The following is a 21,321-nucleotide window of genomic DNA, read 5'->3' as shown; positions in this document are numbered from 1 at the left end:
AAATCAAGGGATCTTATAATAAAACATTTCAAATTTATCCATTTTTTTTTTAAATTCACTTGTAAAACCATTTGAACCAGGAGACTTGGAATTTTTCATGTTTTTTAACGCATAAAAAAGTTCTGATTCTGTTAATTCCCCCTCTAGTTATGTTTTCTGAATATCACTTAGTTTAGCATAGTCAAAACCACTTAAAAGATCTTCCAAATTTATGTCCTCAATAGAATCAGAGTGATCAGCATATAGAGATTTGTCGGGGACTTGGTTCAGGTGAAACACCAGCTGATTGGCTGTTTAGTTGTGCGAGTCCCAAAGAGTATGTACTTTGTATCATTCGAAGAAAAACATATTGAAGAACGCAAAACATCGTAGCATCACGTATCGTGTGGTGCAATGTCAGATATCGATTTATAAATCTAAGAGTCTCGATTTCTAAGTAAAGCGTACTATGTATATAAACTTGTAGAATGTCAGTCATACAGTGATTATGTTTGCGATATCCGGATCCTTGTTTCTTTAGTATACCATATATATGTGTATCGAATTAGCTGTCTTATTATTAGGGGCCGCGGTGGCCGAGTGGTTAAGGTGTCCGACACTTTAACGCTAGCCCTCCACCTCTGGGTTGCGAGTTCGAAACCTACGTGGGGCAGTTGCCAGGTACTGACCGTATGCCGGTGGTTTTTCTCCGGGTTCTCCGGCTTTCCTCCACCTCCAAAACCTGGCACGTCCTTAAATGACCCTGGCTGTTAATAGGACGTACTGACCGTATGCCGGTGGTTTTTCTCCGGGTTCTCCGGCTTTCCTCCACCTCCAAACCTGGCACGTCCTTAAATGACCCTGGCTGTTAATAGGACGTTAAACAAAAACAAACAAAGTCTTATTAACGTTTGACTTCTCAAAAAGTCAACGTAGAGTAAGCCATTTTCTGCTGGTATTCGATAATAAGCATAATTGAGTAGCATATATTTTGAATTAATTTATAATTAATAAGGCTATACTGCCTTATTGACATCCATTCACTTGTGCTCTATCTTTTTTTTTTTTTTTTTTTAATGACAATGGATGGATATAACTCAAGCACGTAAAGAACAAAGCATTTTTAATGTTTCGATGATTCTTGAAACTTCATGCGATGATAAAATAATATGAAAATAACGTACACGGTTTAGATTTATCAATTTTATTTCCGCCTATTTATATGTTATTATTCTTAAAGTTATTTTTTCAAATTACAAAATGTAACTATTTACAAGCCCTATGCCTAACCCATGCAATCAAAAGTTGTTGTTTTTGTTTTGTTTTGTTTTTCTTCTTTTTTTGGGGGGGGGGGGGGGGGGGGGGGTATACATTCCTATCAAAATTGTCTATATCCATGTCATTGTTTTATGGACAATTTATGAGTGCCTTTCATCCTTAGCTAGACCACAGGGACTTGATGAAAAATATCACCTTTGAAAATTCAAGTATCCATCCTTAATTTTTGTTAGCGTTTGACATATAAAATTACCCTTTTGCCTTGAAAGTCTGTGTATGACACATTCAGGCATAATAATAATCATAAACTGATTTCACCCAAAGATATTGCATCGTTGATGTCGTCGTTATATTCATATTTAAGATGATTTGAGTTTCTAAAAGGTCTGTTACTATACTTGTTGTTTTTCCATTCTTCTTCTCCAAAAACGTTTAGCGTTTTAGCTGATTCCGCAGAATTAAGAGAAAGAGACATGGGATATTCAATTTGCTGTTCACTTGCTACCGTTTCTAACATTCTTGATTGCTCAGATATTTCCATTTTATTGTGGAAATTTCTTGTTTTTTTGGTTAAAAGTGTCAGCGGAGAAGTCTTCCAAAATAACCCTGAATTACCGTATTTGCGTTTGCTTTTACATGCATTTTCATTTGTATATCCATATTTACAAATGTTTTGTTGTTGTATGATGTCTTTGTCCACTCGAGTAATTTGAGAACTTATACCTATACTATTCGCTGGGTTAGTATATTTGTTACAATTAAAATGTTTTGAAGATGATTGTCTCCCTTTGTTCTCACTCGACAATGAATGTATAGTGCACACACTGTCAGACATATATCTGTCCATGTCTGCCCATATAAGAGAATTGGCGATAAAAGCTCCGTCAGATACATCGCAAAGTGAATTACAATTGCTGATTTGGTCGTTTCCGGGTTTTGACATATCGCATTTATCAGCAGGCACATTACGTTCTCTCCAATTTTTGTTGCTGTCAAAACCAGAATCATAAGCATCCTGATCTTCCTCCTCCGTTTTCGTCCAGGAAACATCCATTTTCTCACACACAGGGCTAGAGACATCTTTGTCTAGAATCAAATGATCAAAGGTGATAATTGTTTTATTCTTTTTAAATCTACAAATCATAAAATAATTTCGATAACGGCTTACAGATGCAAGCATATGGTGTTATTAAAAGAAATAAAAACAGCGCAATATTGATAGCGTGTTAACTGGATAGAGGGGCATAATTATTTAACATTAAAAGTAAAGCATAACTCGGGGTAGAATGCTAAAAAGTATAGGGCATGTGTTGGTTGTACGTAATAAGTTATAAAGGATATGACAAGATGATATTACTGGAATAAGAACAATTAATTTTGATAGTACTCGCCTTTAATTCCTTTCAAGGACATTTTACTTGTCTCACAAAAGCCATCTATGATGTGATTTGGGCACAGTTTCAAGCTCTTACCCTGGCTGGTCGACATCCGCTCTGCAAACACAAAATGTAGCATCTTGATAGTTTAATAAGAGGAAAGCATTAAAATAGTTTTAAGTTAGAACAAGCCGAGAAAACAGAACTATTTGTTAGTTTTATTTTATATTCCAAGATTGAATAGTTTCATTTTAACCGAGCTGTTTCCCATTAGCTATTTCAATCTGTCTTACATAAAATGAGAGCTCTACTTGCATGTAAGTTTCTTTTTTATTTATGAAAATCTAGGACAGAAAGGTTTTTTAGCATTATAAAAAAACGATTGACATAATTATTTTGATATTTGAACTCCACAGATTCTTGATGTCAATATCTCTGCCTATGAGCTCCTACAGCAAGTATACTCACTGCGTTGACGCCAATAGATCACACACACAACGGTAATGGTGATCAGTAGGATGAGCAGTACAATCATTAATGGCCCGTGCCAGCCCGGTCGTTTGTCTTTCAGCTCTTTTTTCCGTAAAAGAAGACCATGGAAAGAATCAGTATATTCCAAGTGGGTAGTGGTAGTACCAGTTGGTAGAGTTGGGGACACGTGCTTCTTACTGAAGTCCTTCGTACTATCGCCGTCTTGACCAGTAGGTGACGTGCGCTTCATAGTTTTATAATTAGAGACAGTGTGACCCATGTGAAATGTATTATTATCGTCTGCAAGGGAGAGAGGGAAATGTTATAGTTATATATATAGCTGGAAAGTGACAATTGTTTATTTACGAGTTTAGATACCATTTCATGAAATGAAATTAAAATATATTTAAACAGCGAGTTATAATATGTTATCCATTTGCTATGTACATTAATTTGCCAGTGGACTTCACCATTTCTATTCAACATAAGTAAAAAGGTATTTTATTAGTGTAAGTAAAATATACCTGTTAGCGACTTTAATTGTACATCTAGTTTCCTGGTCTGGCAGATCTTACACATGTCCCGGAATTTACAAACACATTTAATGGGATTGATAGGTCGAATCTGAAATATAATAGGAATGAACTTCGTATATCATTGAAAGGACTCCATGATTTGATTTCGATTTAATAGCCGATAAGAAGTGGAAATATATCTGAAAGAGTGCTAACACTTCCTGTTAATTATAATAAACAAATAATAACTGCGACTCAACACTAATTCATATCATTATTTTTCGAGAACGTGTGAACAATATTTTACATTTCAACATATTTTATTGGAAATCAAATGGATTGAACATCAGACTAAGCCTATATTAACGTGTGAACAATATGACTGGCATTTGCTTTGCGGGGAATTTAGATATAAAAACAAAGATGGTTGATTGCCGACTCATGAGTCTTTCCTTCTGAAGAGTACATGGATAGAAAGAAAACGATTTTAAGTGATTCCAAATGGGCAAAAACTAGAATATTCTTGGGTAATATGACAAAGAAATGCGAGGAGACTAATTCTTCTTTACAAGCAGCGAACTGACAGCTTAGTTCAGGGTGTTGGCTTGGACATTTCGATGTTTCGCAAAACCAGGTCATGTGATAGTCACGTGATAAGTAGGCTACCTCCGATCAAGCTTGAAGCTGCCAATCTTTCTCATTTTCCCTCACAAAGCGGTATATTTTGTAAGTATTCAAATAACAAATTTTCAATAAAACAGTTTCAACATATGAGTACATTAATACATTATTTATTTAAACACCTGAAAGTTGTCTTATTTATCAATCTTTCAATATTCCATACCCAGTTTTATAAAATCACATATTGGACACAAAATATTAAGCTGCGTGGCCATTTGTGCAGTTAATAATGAAAGCAGCGTTAGCTATGAGTCATGACTGCAGGCTTCTCCAAACACTGTCCTCCTACACTCATAGGAGAATCAGGTCACTGAAGTTACAATGACTACCACTACACAGCCAGAAAATGTTGACGGGTTCGTCAAAGAAGGATTTGAGAAAGTCAGAGATGTTTTCAGGTAAAGAGCTTTATTGATATCTTTAGTTCAATGCTTTGAACAATATTTTATATTGATTTCTGAAGATGCTGGATTAACTCAGAAAAGCAAAATAATTCATATAGCAGGGGGTTCAGGCGATGTAGTAATCGTTCACCTTGATATTCAAGTAAAAACGACAAAATGTAAAATATGAAAATAGCAATATTACAGGCTACATGTGAGGTAGCTTTCTATATGTCAATTTATCCATCGGTCCCGATCAAGAGACCAAATATTTTGATAGCTCTAGTTTGGTTCATTCAATCTATAAAAAAGGAAAATAACGTATTCCATATAAAAATACATTAGAGAATGACGCTCTCTGTCATATTTCATGTAGCGCTGTATATTTTACCCTCGCTAGATAGATAAACGACATTGCGAAAGATAATATGTATGAAACTGATGTTATTTGGGTCATGGCGACCGCAGCAAGATCGATTGGATTTTTCTCCCGCTACAAGAGATGGACAGGCAGAATAATCTCCAGACCAGATATAAACCTAATTAAGCTACATGATTGTATAACTGCACTTAGAAAAATTGGATATAAACATTCCTCGGGGATGTACACTATTATATGCGACTGTCAAGTAGAGACAGATAAAGAAGTTATCCCAGCAATCTAATCGTTTAATTTTTGAAATTATTAAAGCAAATCTTGATTATGTAACCTATAGTAGGTGAGCACTGTTAAAGACCTGACGTTTTTATACTGATATAATTCACACTCATTAATACTGTACACAAGGATGTGATACTTCCTAATTGGTAAGACATTATCTTATACACCCCAACAAGAATTCTTCATTATCGTGAAAATTTTCCATCAGCTTGGTAGATATTTTGATATGTAAAGATTTATCCGTGACGTTTCCATGACTACACAATGTCGCCTTTTTCACACAAATTTCACTTCCTTATTTATTCCTGCTGTCCGAATTGCATAATTGGTAGGCGACGACTTAATAAAGAGACGTTTCTTTTTTCGGAGCCACATCTTTCTTCCTAATGTCATGACACCTTCAGCCTTTACTTGAACGTCCATTTTAGGAAGATTATAGGTTATGTCAGCTGGCCAAGACAAACGTCTCTAACATTGGAACTTGCTCTTTTCTACCTAATGTCCAGCTGGTGGTAAGAACTGGTTGGTCCGGTGTCAGTATATTGTACACATGTATGATATTTCAGTGTGATAGCACTGCAGTTCCTATCATCAATTGACACCGTCCCTAAATAGCCTGATTATGTTAGTAGGATATTAGCAATACCTCGTAAACTTGTTAAACAGAGAATGATCCTGCTGTAATACTCGTTAAACAGTCTTGTAATGATCCTGTAATACTCGTTAAACAGTCTTGTAATGAACATGCAATATGTAAAATTGAATTTGCAGTCAATTACAACAATAAAACCTTTCTGTAAACATTGAATATCACCAGAGTATGGAATTTTCCTGGCCAATGGGAAACAAATTTCTACTTTTCCTTCACCGCATCGTTTTAGGGCCAGTTTGGAAAATGGCATGGACAAAGGAGGTTCAGTTGCTGCCTACTACGAGGGGGAGTTGGTTGTGAACCTATGGGGAGGCTGGGTGGATGAAGAGGCAGATCAAAGGTGGAGGCAAGATACAATGCCTTGCTTTCACTCCGCTACAAAGAGTCTTTCAGCTCTGGTCATAGCACACCTTGTAGACAGGTAGTCGCAATTTTAATTCAGACACGTGTCTTTCAATCTGTTATCCGTTCATCATCGTTTTAATTACAAATGTAAAATTGTTTACTGTTAAATTTCGAATTCTATTATTGTGCTGTTATTTATAAATACTTCTCAAAACGTGGTACTATGTGTTTTGCAAAAACATATTTTACAGGAATCTACTTAAGTATACAGACAAAATAGCGACCCATTGGCCAGAGTTTGCACAACATGGAAAAGAAGACATCACTTTGGAGACCTTTATAACAAATAAGGTACCAGGTTATTAGTATGGATTTAAATAAAGTAACAATACCCAAAACGTCAACAACATAAAACCAGAAAAAAACAGGAATAAAAAAAAATCAACAAATTCAGTGTCTATGCCAAATGACAGCAACACGAACTGAAAATAATACTCCAATGTAAAAGGTAAGATAAAGTGAGCTAGGCAGTTAAACATCGTTCGTGCTCTTTATCATATCTATAAATAGACCTGGAACTACACTTTATCAATAATAACACTGACATATAATTAGCATCCAACTGAACTTATACTGGTCTGTGGTCAAAGGTTTGTTAGAGAGACAAAGCTTGGCGTTGCAAGATTATTTATATGTTTTCAATACATTTGATTTTTGTTCGACCAATTTCGTTTCCCTTAATAAATTTAACAATGAGAAAAAATTAGAACATATATTGTAGCACATGAAGAAGCCTTATTAAAGTTCTGCATTGTATTAAGACTACGGAAGGACATTATTTTTTAGGCTGTGTGAAGTTAGCTCAACATACGACATACGACATACGACATTCAAAACTTCATATCTTGTGTTTTTACCAGCCAACACGGTAACTTTTGAATGTTCAGCGGCTCAACATACGACATACGACATTCAGATTTTGAACGTTCAGCCGCTGAACATACGACATACGACATTCAGATTTTGATTTTGAATGTTCAGCGGCTCGACATACGGCATACGACATTCAAATTTTGAATGTTCAGCGGCTCAACAAACGACATACAACATTCAGTTTTTGAATGTTCAGCCGCTCAACATACGACATACGACATTCAAAACTTCATATCTTGTGTTTTTACCAGCCAACGAGGTAACTTTTGAATGTTCAGCGGCTGAACATACGACATACGACATTCAGATTTTGAATGTTCAGCCGCTAAACATACGACATACGACATTCAGATTTTGAATATTCAGCCGCTCAACATACGACATACGACATTCAAAACTTCATATCTTGTGCTTTTACCAGCCAACGAGGTAACTTTTGAATGTTCAGCGGTTGAACATACGACATACGACATTCAGATTTTGAATGTTCAGCCGCTGAACATACGACATACGACATTCAGATTTTGATTTTGAATGTTCAGCGGCTCGACATACGACATACGACATTCAAATTTTGAATGTTCAGCCGCTGAACATACGACATACGACATTCAGATTTTGAATGTTCAGCCGCTGAACATACGACATACGACATTCAAAACTTCATATCTTGTGTTTTTACCAGCCAACACGGTAACTTTTGAATGTTCAGCAGCTCAACATACGACATACGACATTCAGATTTCGAATGTTCAGCCGCTGAACATACGACATACGACATTCAGATTTTGATTTTAAATGTTCAGCGGCTCGACATACGACATACGACATTCAGATTTTGAATGTTCAGCCGCTGAACATACGACATACGACATTCAGATTTTTATTTTTATTTTTTAAATCTAGAAAAATACATACTTTTTTGCTTTAAACCTTCGGTAAAAGTGTAAATACTTTAATCAACGGATACAGTATAAAATATGTTTGTATAAGTTAGTGTGTATAGATATGATTATTACGTACTTTTATATCAGGCTGGATTGAGCGGAACTCGTGAACCTGTCCCTGTGAGGTTACTTCTAGACGACCCAAAGAAATTAGGGGATATCTTAGCAAAGCAGAAACCGCTGTGGGAACCGGGTATGTAGATAAAAGCCTTTGTTCATAAATAATTTCTGTAGTCAAGTATAACCAATTGTTACCACAAAATGTGTTATTGCAATATGGAACAATATTCTCTATGTGTTGATTGGGTTGCAAGTTTCAAATGTAGAGTCGAATATGAAAACAAGCTTGGTGTTCACTGTCAAACAATAGAGAAAAGAGTGTGGAACTCTTTTGGACTTTTCTGAGTGTGAAAAAGAAAGAATTAACTTCATTCTGGGAGAACTCTCTGTGATAAACGATAGCGAGGTAACCCGGAGGTAGTGTGATGTAGCTTGATATCAGATTACATGTGTTTTAGGAACAAAGCATGGCTACCATCCATTGACATTCGGGTTATATCTGGACCAAATCGTGAGGAGAGTTGATCCGAAGGGCCGAAGCCTTTCTCAGTACTTCAACGATGAAATGGCCAAGCCATTTGGTAAGTAGGTCAGTGATAATTCAAAATAGTTTGTTGCGTTTTAAGTTCCTAAACTAGTTTTTTTTTATCATTTTTTCCCTTTGTTTATGCTATATAAGATGTTACTCCGCCGATGGCTTTATCGTAGATATACACTCAATATCACATAAATTAAAGTAACATTCATGGTATAGAAATATGTCTTAATTACACTTACAAATGAAAACATAATAACTACGTGTTTAAATGATTGCCAATTGGACAAAAAACATTTAAGCATTGATGTCATTCTTTTTTAGTTTCATCGGGGTATGAAACAAATTTTGTTTGCTTACAGAAGTTTGCAAACAAAATTTGTTTCATACCCCGATGAAACTAAAAAATAATTGACATGAACCCTATAATTAATTTTTGAAAATGATTTTCTAATTTAAAACATGTTTTATGTACAATTTTACTGGTTTTAAATGGGATTCTTTTTCTCAAATCAATACGCAACGTCAATTGTCGTATTGTGACGTCACATTTTTCGCGCCATTCTCGGAATTTCTTTCATAGAAGAATGAAAAGAATTTTTCGACCAATCACATTTGAGTATTTACCATGAAAACAAAGAAAAATGAATTATTTAGTAATGACGTAGCGTATAGTAGGTAACATTTGTCGTTATATTAACTATATACAGCGGCTTATTCGTCCTTTCCTGTCTTCAATCAATCATAATTACTCGGTCGGATATGTAGTGTCTATCTTAAATCAGTATTTCATGCTACTTATCACCTGACCGACCACGTGGGTTTCATCCGGGTATTCCATTTTCCTCCCACATTAAGACCCCTCGCGCACTTCCATCCTGGTCAAAAAGAGTGATTGATGAATGTTATTTGGTGTAACTTGTTTCACAATTGTTGTAAAATAAATGAAATTTACATTCTTTACTTGTTTTACAGATATAGAGATTTATATTGGTTTACCAAAGGAGTTGTTCTACAGAGCGCCACCAGTTGCAATTTTGGAAAATCCCGATATCGAAGAAATCATGAAAGGATATGTTGGGGATCCAGCCATTTTCCAGATTGTTTGTGATTCATTTGTCGAATATAAGGTAAAGAAAATTTTCTTTGGCATTCATGTGTTTATTTCTACTTATTGTACGATTTTGATCAATAAACGTTTCCGATATTTAACCTACACCAATTCCATGACAGCCAGTTTAGGTGAGTCATTAATGCAAAGCAAAAAGGGGCATAGACGCTACTACAATTTGCGGTTCAGTACATGATATATAAGCCTGACGTACTCGGGTTATAGAGATTTTGAGTTTTAGATTAGTGTATTGATAACTAGGCGCGCCACTTTATTTGCTACAGAAGCAATGCCAAAAACTCCATATTTAGATATATGCATGTAACTTTAAATATATGAACATATGTTGTCACGATTAATATACACCAACAGGAACATTGAACGTGTTATGTTATGGTATTTTCCTCATAAATTGTCTCGCAATTCCACAACTGCCATAACTTTGCATGTAGTGGTATTTTTGTAATTCGGATAATAGTATCTGTATTTTATTTTATTTTATTTTCATATATTTAATGCTTTATGAATGTTGTCAAATAGAAAAAAAAACAACTTTGATTTAATGTTGATCCTACTGATTTAAAGTAAATGCCTACGAAGTCAATAACAGCCACTGATTCCAAAATGTTACAAAGAGTCTGCTGGCAATGAACAATCCCTACGTCCGGGAACTCCCTATGGGCTCGGGAAACGGACACGGAACAGTTGCCGCCCTAGCCAAGTTTCATGGAATCCTTGCTAACGGAGGAGTTTACAATGGTAAAAGACTGTTATCAGAGGAAGCCATACGAAGACAACTCCAACTCAAGTCCTATGGGAAAGATGTGGTCTATAACATGGAATATATGTATAGCTTCGGGACTATGCTATTTCCATCAGCCGATGAAAACAAGCCGGTGAATAACTTTTTTAATGTTATCATGCTTGCCTTCTACATAACTCGGAAAATATTTGCTGTGTTTATCTATTTTGGAAATGGTCTTTGCTGCTTAAATAAAACACACATACAATTTAAGACAAAACTTTTAAAGCAAACACATACACACTCACTCCCACGCAAATTGTGTTTTACATGAGTTATTACGGAGAGCAAAGTGCATCAAATGATTGATTCTTCTCTTTACAGAATAGCTGTCTGGGGATATTCCAACCATGAAACATTAATACATTTGTCACTTCTATAGCTTTTCGAATTCATGATTGCAAATTGTCAAGAGTTGTCTGTTCATGCTAGACGCCATACCATAAATATTTTTTTTATGATAATAACCGTTAAGAAGACACCTGAATGACCTTCGCTCCTGGAACCAGATCTAAATATAATTCGCCGTTGAAACCATTATCATATAAGCCTGGTAAAATTCACATACATAAAAAAATACAGTTAACCGAATTCCCATTAATTCAAAGTGATTTATAAAATCTTAACTCACAAAAAATAAGTAAAGCGAATAAATTTCCCGATTTACAGTAGATCGAACATACATTGACATATTGTTACAATTTCAGTAGGGATCTGCTTGCTAATAAAATCATATCATCTAAAAATATCAAATTAACACTTTAGGGGTTTTATATCAACCATGCTATATTTTAAACGATTTCGATTTTCTAAATTTCTAGATTTCTACATTTTGTTTACTTAATTACCACTTGTATGTAAGCAAGCATCCATTATGAAAATGTCTTCAAATGGACTCTATACTTTAATAGACGTATTTACTACAAACATTTTGGTTTTAAACAACAGTTAGCGTATCTCAAATACTATACAGTTTATCCAAAATCTAACTAATACACTGTTTTTTGTAATTTAAGGCTGAGTTTTCCTTTGGGCATAATGGACTCGGAGGCCAAATAGCTCTCGTCGACCCTACACATAAGATCGGATTTGCCTATGGCACAAATCATCTCAATCTTATTGAAACTGACACGGAAGGCAAAGACACGCGCTGGCAAGACCTAAACGCTGCCCTGTATGAATGTGTATACAAGATCAAGAATATCTCCGCGAAACGCAAACTGTTTTGCTTCTACGATGAGCTGAAGGCCCATCAGGACTCGTTGACGTCTTAGACAAAATAATTCTTTCGAAAACTGACATTTACCTTTTTCTCTGTAAAGAAAGATCGCTAACACTGGCATCAATGAAAATATTTTTGAACATGAAAAACAATATAATTTAGGATAATAGTATACCAACAGCATTGTCGGCCATTGATTCGTAGTTTGGATAAAGGTCGATTGTCTACCCAGTCCGATTATATTTGCCTTTGTCAAAATTTTGGACATTGATAAGATAAAAAAAACAGTTTTGACGTGATCTGTTTTTGCCTCGAGGCCAATCGTGTCCTCTCACGGCGATTTTGGCTATTTATATATATGAATAGAAGGATACCTGCAACTGATACCGTAGTCTTTAAATTGTTGTTTTTGTGGAGCATGTTATGACAGAACAAGTATTGCCATTACACAATATGTGTTTATGTTATATGTACTATCAGCTATCTATAAGATATACATGTTTAAGCCATGCTAATTTCATTTAATATTGTATTTTTCACAGCCATTAATGTGACGATCAACTTTCTACTCCTAACAGTAAACTGTGCAATAAAATCAGTGTATGCATTACCCTGATGCTGTACTCAGCAGATTCCAGATTTTTAAAGCGGCACTTGGTCTCTGTATTGGTATTATTGAGTGCTACCTGAAACATAACAAAATATTAGCAATGTTAATGTGGTAAATAAACGCATACAATGTATATACGATTCATATAATCAGTCCATATTGTAAGTGTTTGTATTTTGTTGTTGTATTTCTCTTGTTAGTAAGAGTTGTTCCTCGTGACATTATGATTTAATATATCCTACTAATAACTGTGTTTGTCACGTGTTTGAAACGAGTCTTAGGCTATTTAGCAAGGAAGATGGCTTCTGTCGCGTAAAACCTTATGATTGTGTCATTTTCATGAGTTGTACACAATTAATTATGTAATGTATAACGCTCTATAAAGTGTGGTGATTTCTAAATTATTGCTGGTATTTGTACAAAAATTCTTTATATGTTATGATATTTAGTCTACAACAGATTTTGATTATGGTTTATATTATGATTTATTTTTAAAGCATAATCTTTCCGATTTTTTCTTCTTTCTGGAGTAGGTCTTTTACTATTATTATGTGTTTCAATTTCGTAACCCTTCATGATTTTTTTAAGCCTTCCTCTTCAATGCTGTGTTCTGAATAAAGACCGTTGTTGTATAAATATTCCAACTTATTGTGTTTTGGGGCTGTTCTATTTTCGAAAATTGTATCTTGAAAATATAATTAACTGTACAAGAGCAGTTTCCTCTTTTCTAAACATTTTTAAATGTTTGACATTATGCGCCAAACAAGATTGTTAATTTGTTATCTTCAAATCTTGACTTACGTCAATCAATTTGGTTTTGTTCATGTATATCCTCAATTCAAACTGTCTCAGTCCTTTCAAGCTGTCCGGCGGTTTGGAATACTTCAATCCGATCTCCTTGTTCTCTGATGATGTATGAGTACATGCAGGGACTCTCCATTTGTAGTTATCTGGTTCAGGCTCTGTTGGTAAAGTAAGGAGTATCCTGTTTTAGAACCTTATGTTTTGTATACAAATTTGTATTGAAACAAGAGGCCCAGAGGGCCTGTATTGATCATCTGGTTTCATGATTTGGTTTGGTTTGGTTTATTTTGTTTAACGTCCTATTAATAGCTAAGGTCATTTAAGGACGGCCTCCCGTGCGTGTGACATGCATGCGTGTGGTGAGTGCGTATGTGTGTTTTGGGAGGCTGCGGTATGTTCGTGTTAAGTCTCCTTGTGATAGGCCGGAATTTTTGCCGATTTATAGTGCTACCTCACTGAAGCATACTGCCGAAGACACCCAGAAGGACACCCCACACGGTCACATTATACTGACAACGGGCGAACCAGTCGTTCCACTCCAAATATGCTGAGCGCTAAGCAGGAGTAGCAACTACCATTTTTAAAGACTCTGGTATGTCTCGGCCAGGGGACAGAACCCAAAGCCTTCCTCACAGGGGCGAACGCTCAACTAAAGGCCAAAAGTGAGGCATTGTCAAGGGAGACATTAGGAAGAAGAAAGCTGTTAAGAAAGAAGAGAAAAGATAAGATCCCAAATTTAGTCGCCTCTTACGATCATGCAATGGGGGCAGCAGGTACAATTCTTACGCCCTACCTGCAGCGCAGTGGTTTCATGAGGTATGAAAAAAAAATTATGCTTAAGTATATTTGTCGCTGGTATTGCTATGTCAATATATCATAAGCATTTTATATGGGAACATGTACATTGGTTTTATTGTAATTCTAAAACTGTGAGGTTTTTATGCCGAAAAGTGCATTAATCAATGCAATGAAATTGACATTTGGTGCAACCCCATAGGGATGCTACCACATAAATCTGAGTAATAACATTGCTTAGTTTGAGAAAAGAAGTTGTTTAAACCAAAAGACCGCTTTTGGCCCTCAGCCCCCGGGGGGGTCAACCCCAATTTTTTTACAATTTTAAATCCCCACTCCATAACCGCATTACCATTCAAATGTGAGTAATATACATTTCTTAGTTTCAGAGAAGAAGTTGTTTAAACAAATTGACCACTTGTGGCCCTGTCCCTCGGGACCCCTGGGGTCAGCCCCATCATTTGTTAAAATTTGAATTCCCATCCCATAGGGATACTACCAGGCAAATATGAGCGATATCCATTGCTTAGTTTCAGAGATAAAACTGTTCATAACAATTCAGCCAAATTGGACCCTTTTGACCCGGCCCCTCAGACCCCCTCCCCCCCCCTCCCCCATGCCCCCCCCCCCCCCCCCCCCCCCCATCCCCCCCCCCCCCCCCCCCCCCCCCCCCCCAGTCAATATCGTCATTTATACAATTTTGAATCCCCACCCCAAGGGGGTGCTACCCGGTAAATATGAGCGATATCCACTGCTGAGTTTCAGAGATGAAAGCGTTTATATCCATTCAGCCAAATTAACCCCTTTTGGCCCCGCCCGCAGCCTTCCGGGGAGTCAGTCTGCTAGAATATTCTACTAGATGGAAAGATTTGTAAAACGATATCGGCCAGTTACAGACTTTCAACAATTTGAGCATAACTAGGTCATTATGCGATAACAGAGTATACGGTGGTTTGCCCCCTGTTGAAGTTTTCAATAGTGTATATTAAGAGTATTTCTCACAATAAAATATTAGTTTATGTTTATCAAGTGATGTTGCCATTTTTTTTTTTTTTTTGATATCTTGCACTAAAATAAATGAGCTCTCATGAATCTGGAAAACCTGGTGCCGATTTTCTGAATGAGATAGATACGATAAAGCATCTGTGCCATTAGCTTACAACAAAAGTCTATTATATCCGGATTTACAACCAGAACGTGCATCCTATCTTAAAATGTCATGACCAGCTTACCTGCTTTATTGATGCTACACAGAACCTACAACAAAAACAAGAATATATTTTAAGGTTCATATAGGTTTTTTTATATGCAATCCCTTTGCGTGTTATCAAATTCCTTCAAGATCAGTGTTTAGATTACATCAAAATGCATCACAGTTTGTTTTCTACCACTGTAGGGCTGATCTATTTTCAAAGCAAGGGGTTGACTTTTCCTCTTTGACTTTGTCACGCACATAAACCAAGGGTGCGTTGTATCCGTCTAACATCTGTTTATCGCCATGTATATAAGGTATTCACTCAAAGTGAACTATTGTTCTTGATAAGACGTCCTAAAATGATATATACATATATCATCAAGACAATCATATCTTATGCATTTATATCATATATAAAAGAAATCAATTTGGTAATAAAGCATACAATTCACTCATATATGTGATTGATACAATGAAGATTAATTTACACATGACAATAACCATGTGATAGTAGAAATCAATACGCCACTTGCGCATGACCTAAGGGTAGTTGCAGCATGATTAAAAATGTATCAAATTAATGCCGCTCTTTGTAACACTTTGGACCTATAGCACTCACGCCCTCTTATTATGTGTTCGCATTTATTTTGTTGACAAGAGACATTGTAATATCTTAATAACAGTCTGGATCAAATCACAACCAATTTGCCCAGGAAAAAACATTTGTAATAAATATGAAAAAAAAAAAAAAAAAAACAGCAGCAGAGTAAACATCACGAAAGAAGGAACGGCAACAAGAGCATAAGAGGGAACTGTACATAGAATGAAAACAGCAGAAACAGAGGGAACACCACAACAGAAGGAACGACAACACCAGGAGTGGAGAGAACATTACAGCAGAAGGGACGACAAAATCTGGAGCTTAGAGAACATCACAAAAGAAACGTCAACACAACCACAGGTACAAAAACAAACATTACAACAATGGAACGATAGCAGCTTGAATTGAAGTAACATCACAAGAAAAAAAAGGATAAGCAACATTGGAAGAGGGAACATCACAACAGAAGTAACGTCAAGACCAGATGTCGAGAGAACATTACAACACACGTAACAAGAAGAGCAGGCGCTGAAAAAATATTATCACAGACAGAACGAAACCAACAGGAGCAGAAGGAACATCACAACAGAAGGAACGATAACAGAAGAAACAGAGAGTCATGATAACAGAAGGAGTGACAACAACAGAATCAATACTACAACAGAAGTAATGTCAACTCTAGGAGAAAAGACAAAATCACCACAGAAAGAGACAACAAAAGGAGCTTAGGGAACAATCACAATAGAAGGAACAACGAAAACCGGAGCTAAGGGAACATTACACCAAAATTAACGACAGCAGTAGGAGCAGAGGGGTTATCACAACAAAAAGGAAAAACAACAAAGCAGCTTACAGAACATCACAATAGAAGGAACAACAAAAAACCGGAGCTAAGAGAACATTACACCAAAAGTAACGACAACATTAGGAGCAGAGGGAACATCCAAACAGAAGGAACGACAACAACATAAGCAAGCGGATCATCACAACAGAGGGAATGACAACAAAGGGAGCAAAGGGAACATTTCAACAAAAGGAGCAACAACAACGGAAAAGAAGTAACATTACAACGGACGCAGTGACAAAAAGGGAGCAACAATATCAGGAGCAAAGGGAACATCACAACAGTGGGAATGACAACAAAGGGCACATCACAACAGTGGGGATGACAACAAAGGGAGCAAAGGGAACATTACAACAGTGGGAATGACAACAAAGGGAGCAAAGGGAACATCACAACAGTGGGAATGATAACAAAGGGAGCAAAGGGCACATCACAACAGTGGGAATGACAACAAAGAGAGTAAAGGGAACATAACAACAGTGGGGATGACAACAAAGGGAGCAAAGGGAACATTACAACAGTGGGAATGACAACAAAGGGAGCAAAGGGAACATCACAACAGTAGGAATGACAACAAAGAGAGCAAAGGGCACATCACAACAGTGGGAATGACAACAAAGGGAGCAAAGGGAACATCACAACAGTGGGAATGACAACAAAGCGATCAAAGGGAACATTACAACAGTGGGAATGACAACAAAGGGAGCAAAGGGAACATCACAACAGTGGGAATGACAACAAAGGGAGTAAAGGGAACATCACAACAGTGGGGATGACAACAAAGGGAGCAAAGGGAACATTACAACAGTGGGAATTACAACAAAGGGAGCAAAGGGAACATCACAATAGTGGGAATGACAACAAAGGGAGCAAAGGGCACATCCCTACAGAGGGAATGACAACAAAGGGAGCAAAGGGAACATTACAACAGTGGGAACGACAACAAAGGGAGCAAAGGGAATATCATAACAGCGAGAATGACACTTCAGGAGCAAATGGAATATAACCACAGTGGGAATGACAACAAACGGAGCAAAGGGAACATCACAATAGTGGGAATGACAACAAAGGGAGCAAATGGCACATCACTACAGAGGGAATGACAAAAAAGGAGCAAAGGGCACATCACAACAGTGGGAAAGACAACAAAGGGAGATAAGGGAACATTACAACAGTGGGAACAACAACAATGAGAGCAAAAGGACCATTACAACAGTGGGAATGACAACACAGGGAGCAAAGGGCACATCACAACAGTGGGAATGACAACAAAGGGAGCAAAGGGAACATCACAACAGTGGGAATGACAACATCAGGAGCAAAGGGAACATTACGACAGTGGAAATAACAAAGGGAGCAAAGGGAACATGACAACAGTGGGAATGACAACAAAGGGAGCAACGGGAACATCCCAATAGTAGCAATGACAACAAAGGGAGCAAAGGCAACATCACAACAGAGGGAATGACAACATCAGGAGCAAGGGAAACATTACAATAGTGGGAATGACAACAAAGGGAGCAAAGGGAACATCACAACAGTGGGAACAACAACAAAGGGAGCAAAGGGAACATTACAACAGTGGGAACAACAACAAAGGGAGCAAAGGGAACATTTCAACAAAAGGAGAAACAACATCAGGAGTAGAGGGAACATCACAACAGAGAGAACGACAAACATATGAACAAGGAGGAACATCACAACAGAAGAAACGATAACAACAGGAACAGAGGGAACATCACAACAGAAGGAACAACAGTTATGACAACAGCAACAAGAGGCGTTGGAGAAGGACAAATGTACGACAGAACTAACCACCAAAAAACGTGGTCATCAATAGTATATGGTTTAGCTCCTGTCAATTCTAGACCAGAATCAGAGTTTTGCCGATAAAATCTCAAGTGTAATTGTTATTTCATTGTCCCCAACAACCTGTCAACTTAATAATAAAAATCGTCATTGTCGTAGTCGCCGTCGTCATTTTTGATATGATGATATAAGATAATAGTAATAGAAATTATGAAATGAAAATGTCACACTCACCTGTACTTTCGGTCCACATTCTAGGTCAGATGCAGATGAGAAGGTGAGTATTAGGGCACACAAGATAAAAACCTGTTGTGAAAACATTTTGTTCGGAAAATATTTCTGCCTCATTTAAAAACGAAAATGTTTCCAAATCCCCTTTTCTCTCTCTTCACTGATCCCCCTGAGAGCAGCACAGAAGTATCTTATAATGACACCCAGTTAAGTATTCAAAACGTACAAAGAATACCGAACAAGTGCGCCCACTAAACTATCAGTTTCATAAGTGATGTATACCAATTAAAAGCGCGCAGCAGTGTTAAACGTTGGAAGTTACTGAGGTCGTTATTCACTCTTGCGTCAGGATCCGTTGGTACATAACTGGTCCACACACTTCAGGAATCGATAACAAACTCATACATGTCAAATAATCAGCTCGTGTGTAAGTGATGGCTTCTCACTTTAGTATTATGATATACGGTACACAAACTTTATACACGGACTTTGTTCTTTGTTCGACTCGTGTTTCTTTTTACATGTTAACGTATATTATCAGAGCTCCAGACCATCGAACGTAATTTCACGATTTTTAATCACGATTTTTAATCACAATACATAAATATCAAGGTCTGAACCATTGTGTTAAGTAGCACTGCAGTATTTCGGCAATTTCTGTTCAGACTTAATTAAACATATGTACCTAAAGTCTGTATTAGCGTTGTTATACCATGTAAACAACAGGTATTTATATTAGTGGTTTAACATAGCTCACTCAAGTCTAGATAGCCTTGGTAATACCACATAAACAGCAAGTGTTAGTGTATTAATAAAAATGTTTTACATAGATCACAAAAATCTGTATTTATGGAAATGTTTTAGATAGATTACTAGTTCTAGATAGGCGTAGCAATACCATATAAATAATAAGTGTTAACGTATTAATAAAAATGTTTTACATAGATCACAAAAATCTGGATAGTCGTAGTAATACCACATAAACAACGAGTGTAAGCCTATTTATAATAGGGGTTCGACAAAGCTCACTAAAGTTTAGATAGCCTTGTTAATACCATATAAACAACGAGTGTAAGCCTATTTATAATAGGGGTTCGACAAAGCTCACTAAAGTTTAGATAGCCGTGTTAATACCATATAAACAACGAGTGTAAGCCTATTTATAATAGGGGTTCGACAAAGCTCACTAAAGTTTAGATAGCCTTGTTAATACCATATAAACAACGAGTGTAAGCCTATTTATAATAGGGGTTCGACATAGCTCACTAAAGTTTAGATAGCCGTGTTAATACCATATAAACAACGAGTGTAAGCCTATTTATAATAGGGGTTCGACAAAGCTCACTAAAGTTTAGATAGCCGTGTTAATACCATATAAACAACAAGTGCTAACGTATGTATGGAAATGTTTTACATAAATTACTAGTTCTAGATAGGCGTAGCAATACCATATAAACAACAAATGTTAGCCTATTTATAATAGGGGTTCGACATATGTCCCTTATGTCTAGATAAGTGTAGTAATACCATATCAACAACAAGTGTTAACGTATTAATAAAAATGTTTTACATAGGTCCCTAATGTCTAGATAAGTGTAGTAATAACATATCAACAACAAGTGTTAACGTATATGTAGCAATAATACAATGCAAATCATAAATAGCGTAGTAGGTTAATGGTTAGAGTTGGCGCAGTCATAAGAATTGTAAACATTTTTACATTAGGGGTCCAACGCAAAGATAACGTGAAATATTTCAAACTTTAAACTTTTGAATCTCAAGTCAAATCACACACTCACGCGTACTCCTTTGCACATTGACGTATTACGTATTTCACACATCTGTGATTCACATACTTCACACATCAGTGATTTACATACTTACACATCAGTGATTTCCATACTTCACACATCTGTGATTTACATACTTCACACATCTGTGATATACATACTTCACACATATGTGATTTATATACTTCACACATCTGTGATTTACATACTTCACACAACTGTGATTTACATACTTCACACAACTGTGATTTACATACTTCACACATCTGTGATATACATACTTCACACATCTGTGATTTACATACTTCACACATATGTGATATACATACTTCACACATCTGTGATTTACATACTTCACACATCTGTGATTTACATACTTTACACATCTGTGATTTACATACTTCACACATCTGTGATTTACATACTTCTTACAACTGTGATTTACATACATCACACATCAGTGATTTACATACTTCATACACCAGTTAGTTACATACTTCACACATCTGTGATTTACATACATCACACATCTGTGATTTCCATACTTCACACATCTGTGATTTACATACTTCACACATCTGTGATTTACATACTTCACACATCTGTGATTTACATACTTCACACATCTGTGATATACATACTTCACACATCTGTGAATTACATACTTCATACACCAGTGATTTCCATACTT

General features: G+C 36.4%; 3 protein-coding genes across 3 annotated transcripts; 2 read left to right on the top strand and 1 right to left on the bottom strand.

Moving 5' to 3' along the window:
• Window positions 1-1,331: 1,331 nt before the first annotated feature.
• Window positions 1,332-19,273, bottom strand: LOC117330535. Its single transcript, XM_033888920.1, has 8 exons — window positions 18,844-19,273; window positions 15,393-15,417; window positions 13,363-13,523; window positions 12,563-12,637; window positions 3,629-3,728; window positions 3,102-3,404; window positions 2,649-2,750; window positions 1,332-2,343 (listed from the first exon to the last, which is right to left on the bottom strand). The coding sequence occupies exons 1-8, from the start codon at window positions 18,955-18,957 to the stop codon at window positions 1,559-1,561; spliced, it is 1,665 nt and encodes a 554-aa protein (XP_033744811.1). The 5' UTR covers window positions 18,958-19,273; the 3' UTR covers window positions 1,332-1,558.
• Window positions 6,237-8,546, top strand: LOC117330537 (beta-lactamase domain-containing protein 2-like). Its single transcript, XM_033888923.1, has 3 exons — window positions 6,237-6,417; window positions 6,593-6,692; window positions 8,309-8,546. Exons 1-3 carry the CDS (start codon window positions 6,245-6,247, stop codon window positions 8,420-8,422), a joined length of 387 nt encoding a protein of 128 aa, XP_033744814.1. The 5' UTR covers window positions 6,237-6,244; the 3' UTR covers window positions 8,423-8,546.
• On the top strand, window positions 8,745-13,191 carry LOC117330536. The gene is made up of 4 exons (XM_033888921.1): window positions 8,745-8,862; window positions 9,792-9,946; window positions 10,563-10,823; window positions 11,746-13,191. The coding sequence occupies exons 1-4, from the start codon at window positions 8,847-8,849 to the stop codon at window positions 12,001-12,003; spliced, it is 690 nt and encodes a 229-aa protein (XP_033744812.1). The 5' UTR covers window positions 8,745-8,846; the 3' UTR covers window positions 12,004-13,191.
• Window positions 19,274-21,321: the final 2,048 nt, after the last annotated feature.

The sequence above is a fragment of the Pecten maximus genome, chromosome 7, assembly GCF_902652985.1.
Source record: "Pecten maximus chromosome 7, xPecMax1.1, whole genome shotgun sequence".
NCBI classification, from domain to species: domain Eukaryota; kingdom Metazoa; phylum Mollusca; class Bivalvia; order Pectinida; family Pectinidae; genus Pecten; species Pecten maximus.
Note: the sequence above shows the minus strand (reverse complement) of the source record. Positions and strands in the feature narration are given on the sequence as shown.

Coding starts and splice junctions, on each gene's coding strand:
- LOC117330537 (XM_033888923.1), top strand. CDS start 6,245: ATGGACAAAGGAGGTTCAGTTGCTGCCTACTACGAGGGGGAGTTGGTT. Junction 6,418..6,592: donor ATAGCACACCTTGTAGACAG/GTAGTCGCAATT, acceptor CATATTTTACAG/GAATCTACTTAAGTATACAG. Junction 6,693..8,308: donor AGACCTTTATAACAAATAAG/GTACCAGGTTAT, acceptor CTTTTATATCAG/GCTGGATTGAGCGGAACTCG.
- LOC117330536 (XM_033888921.1), top strand. Junction 9,947..10,562: donor ATTCATTTGTCGAATATAAG/GTAAAGAAAATT, acceptor AATGTTACAAAG/AGTCTGCTGGCAATGAACAA. Junction 10,824..11,745: donor CAGCCGATGAAAACAAGCCG/GTGAATAACTTT, acceptor TTGTAATTTAAG/GCTGAGTTTTCCTTTGGGCA.
- LOC117330535 (XM_033888920.1), bottom strand. CDS start 18,957: ATGAGGCAGAAATATTTTCCGAACAAAATGTTTTCACAACAGGTTTTT. Junction 13,524..15,392: donor GTGTAGCATCAATAAAGCAG/GTAAGCTGGTCA, acceptor CTTTACCAACAG/AGCCTGAACCAGATAACTAC. Junction 2,751..3,101: donor GATCTATTGGCGTCAACGCA/GTGAGTATACTT, acceptor TTGTGTTTGCAG/AGCGGATGTCGACCAGCCAG.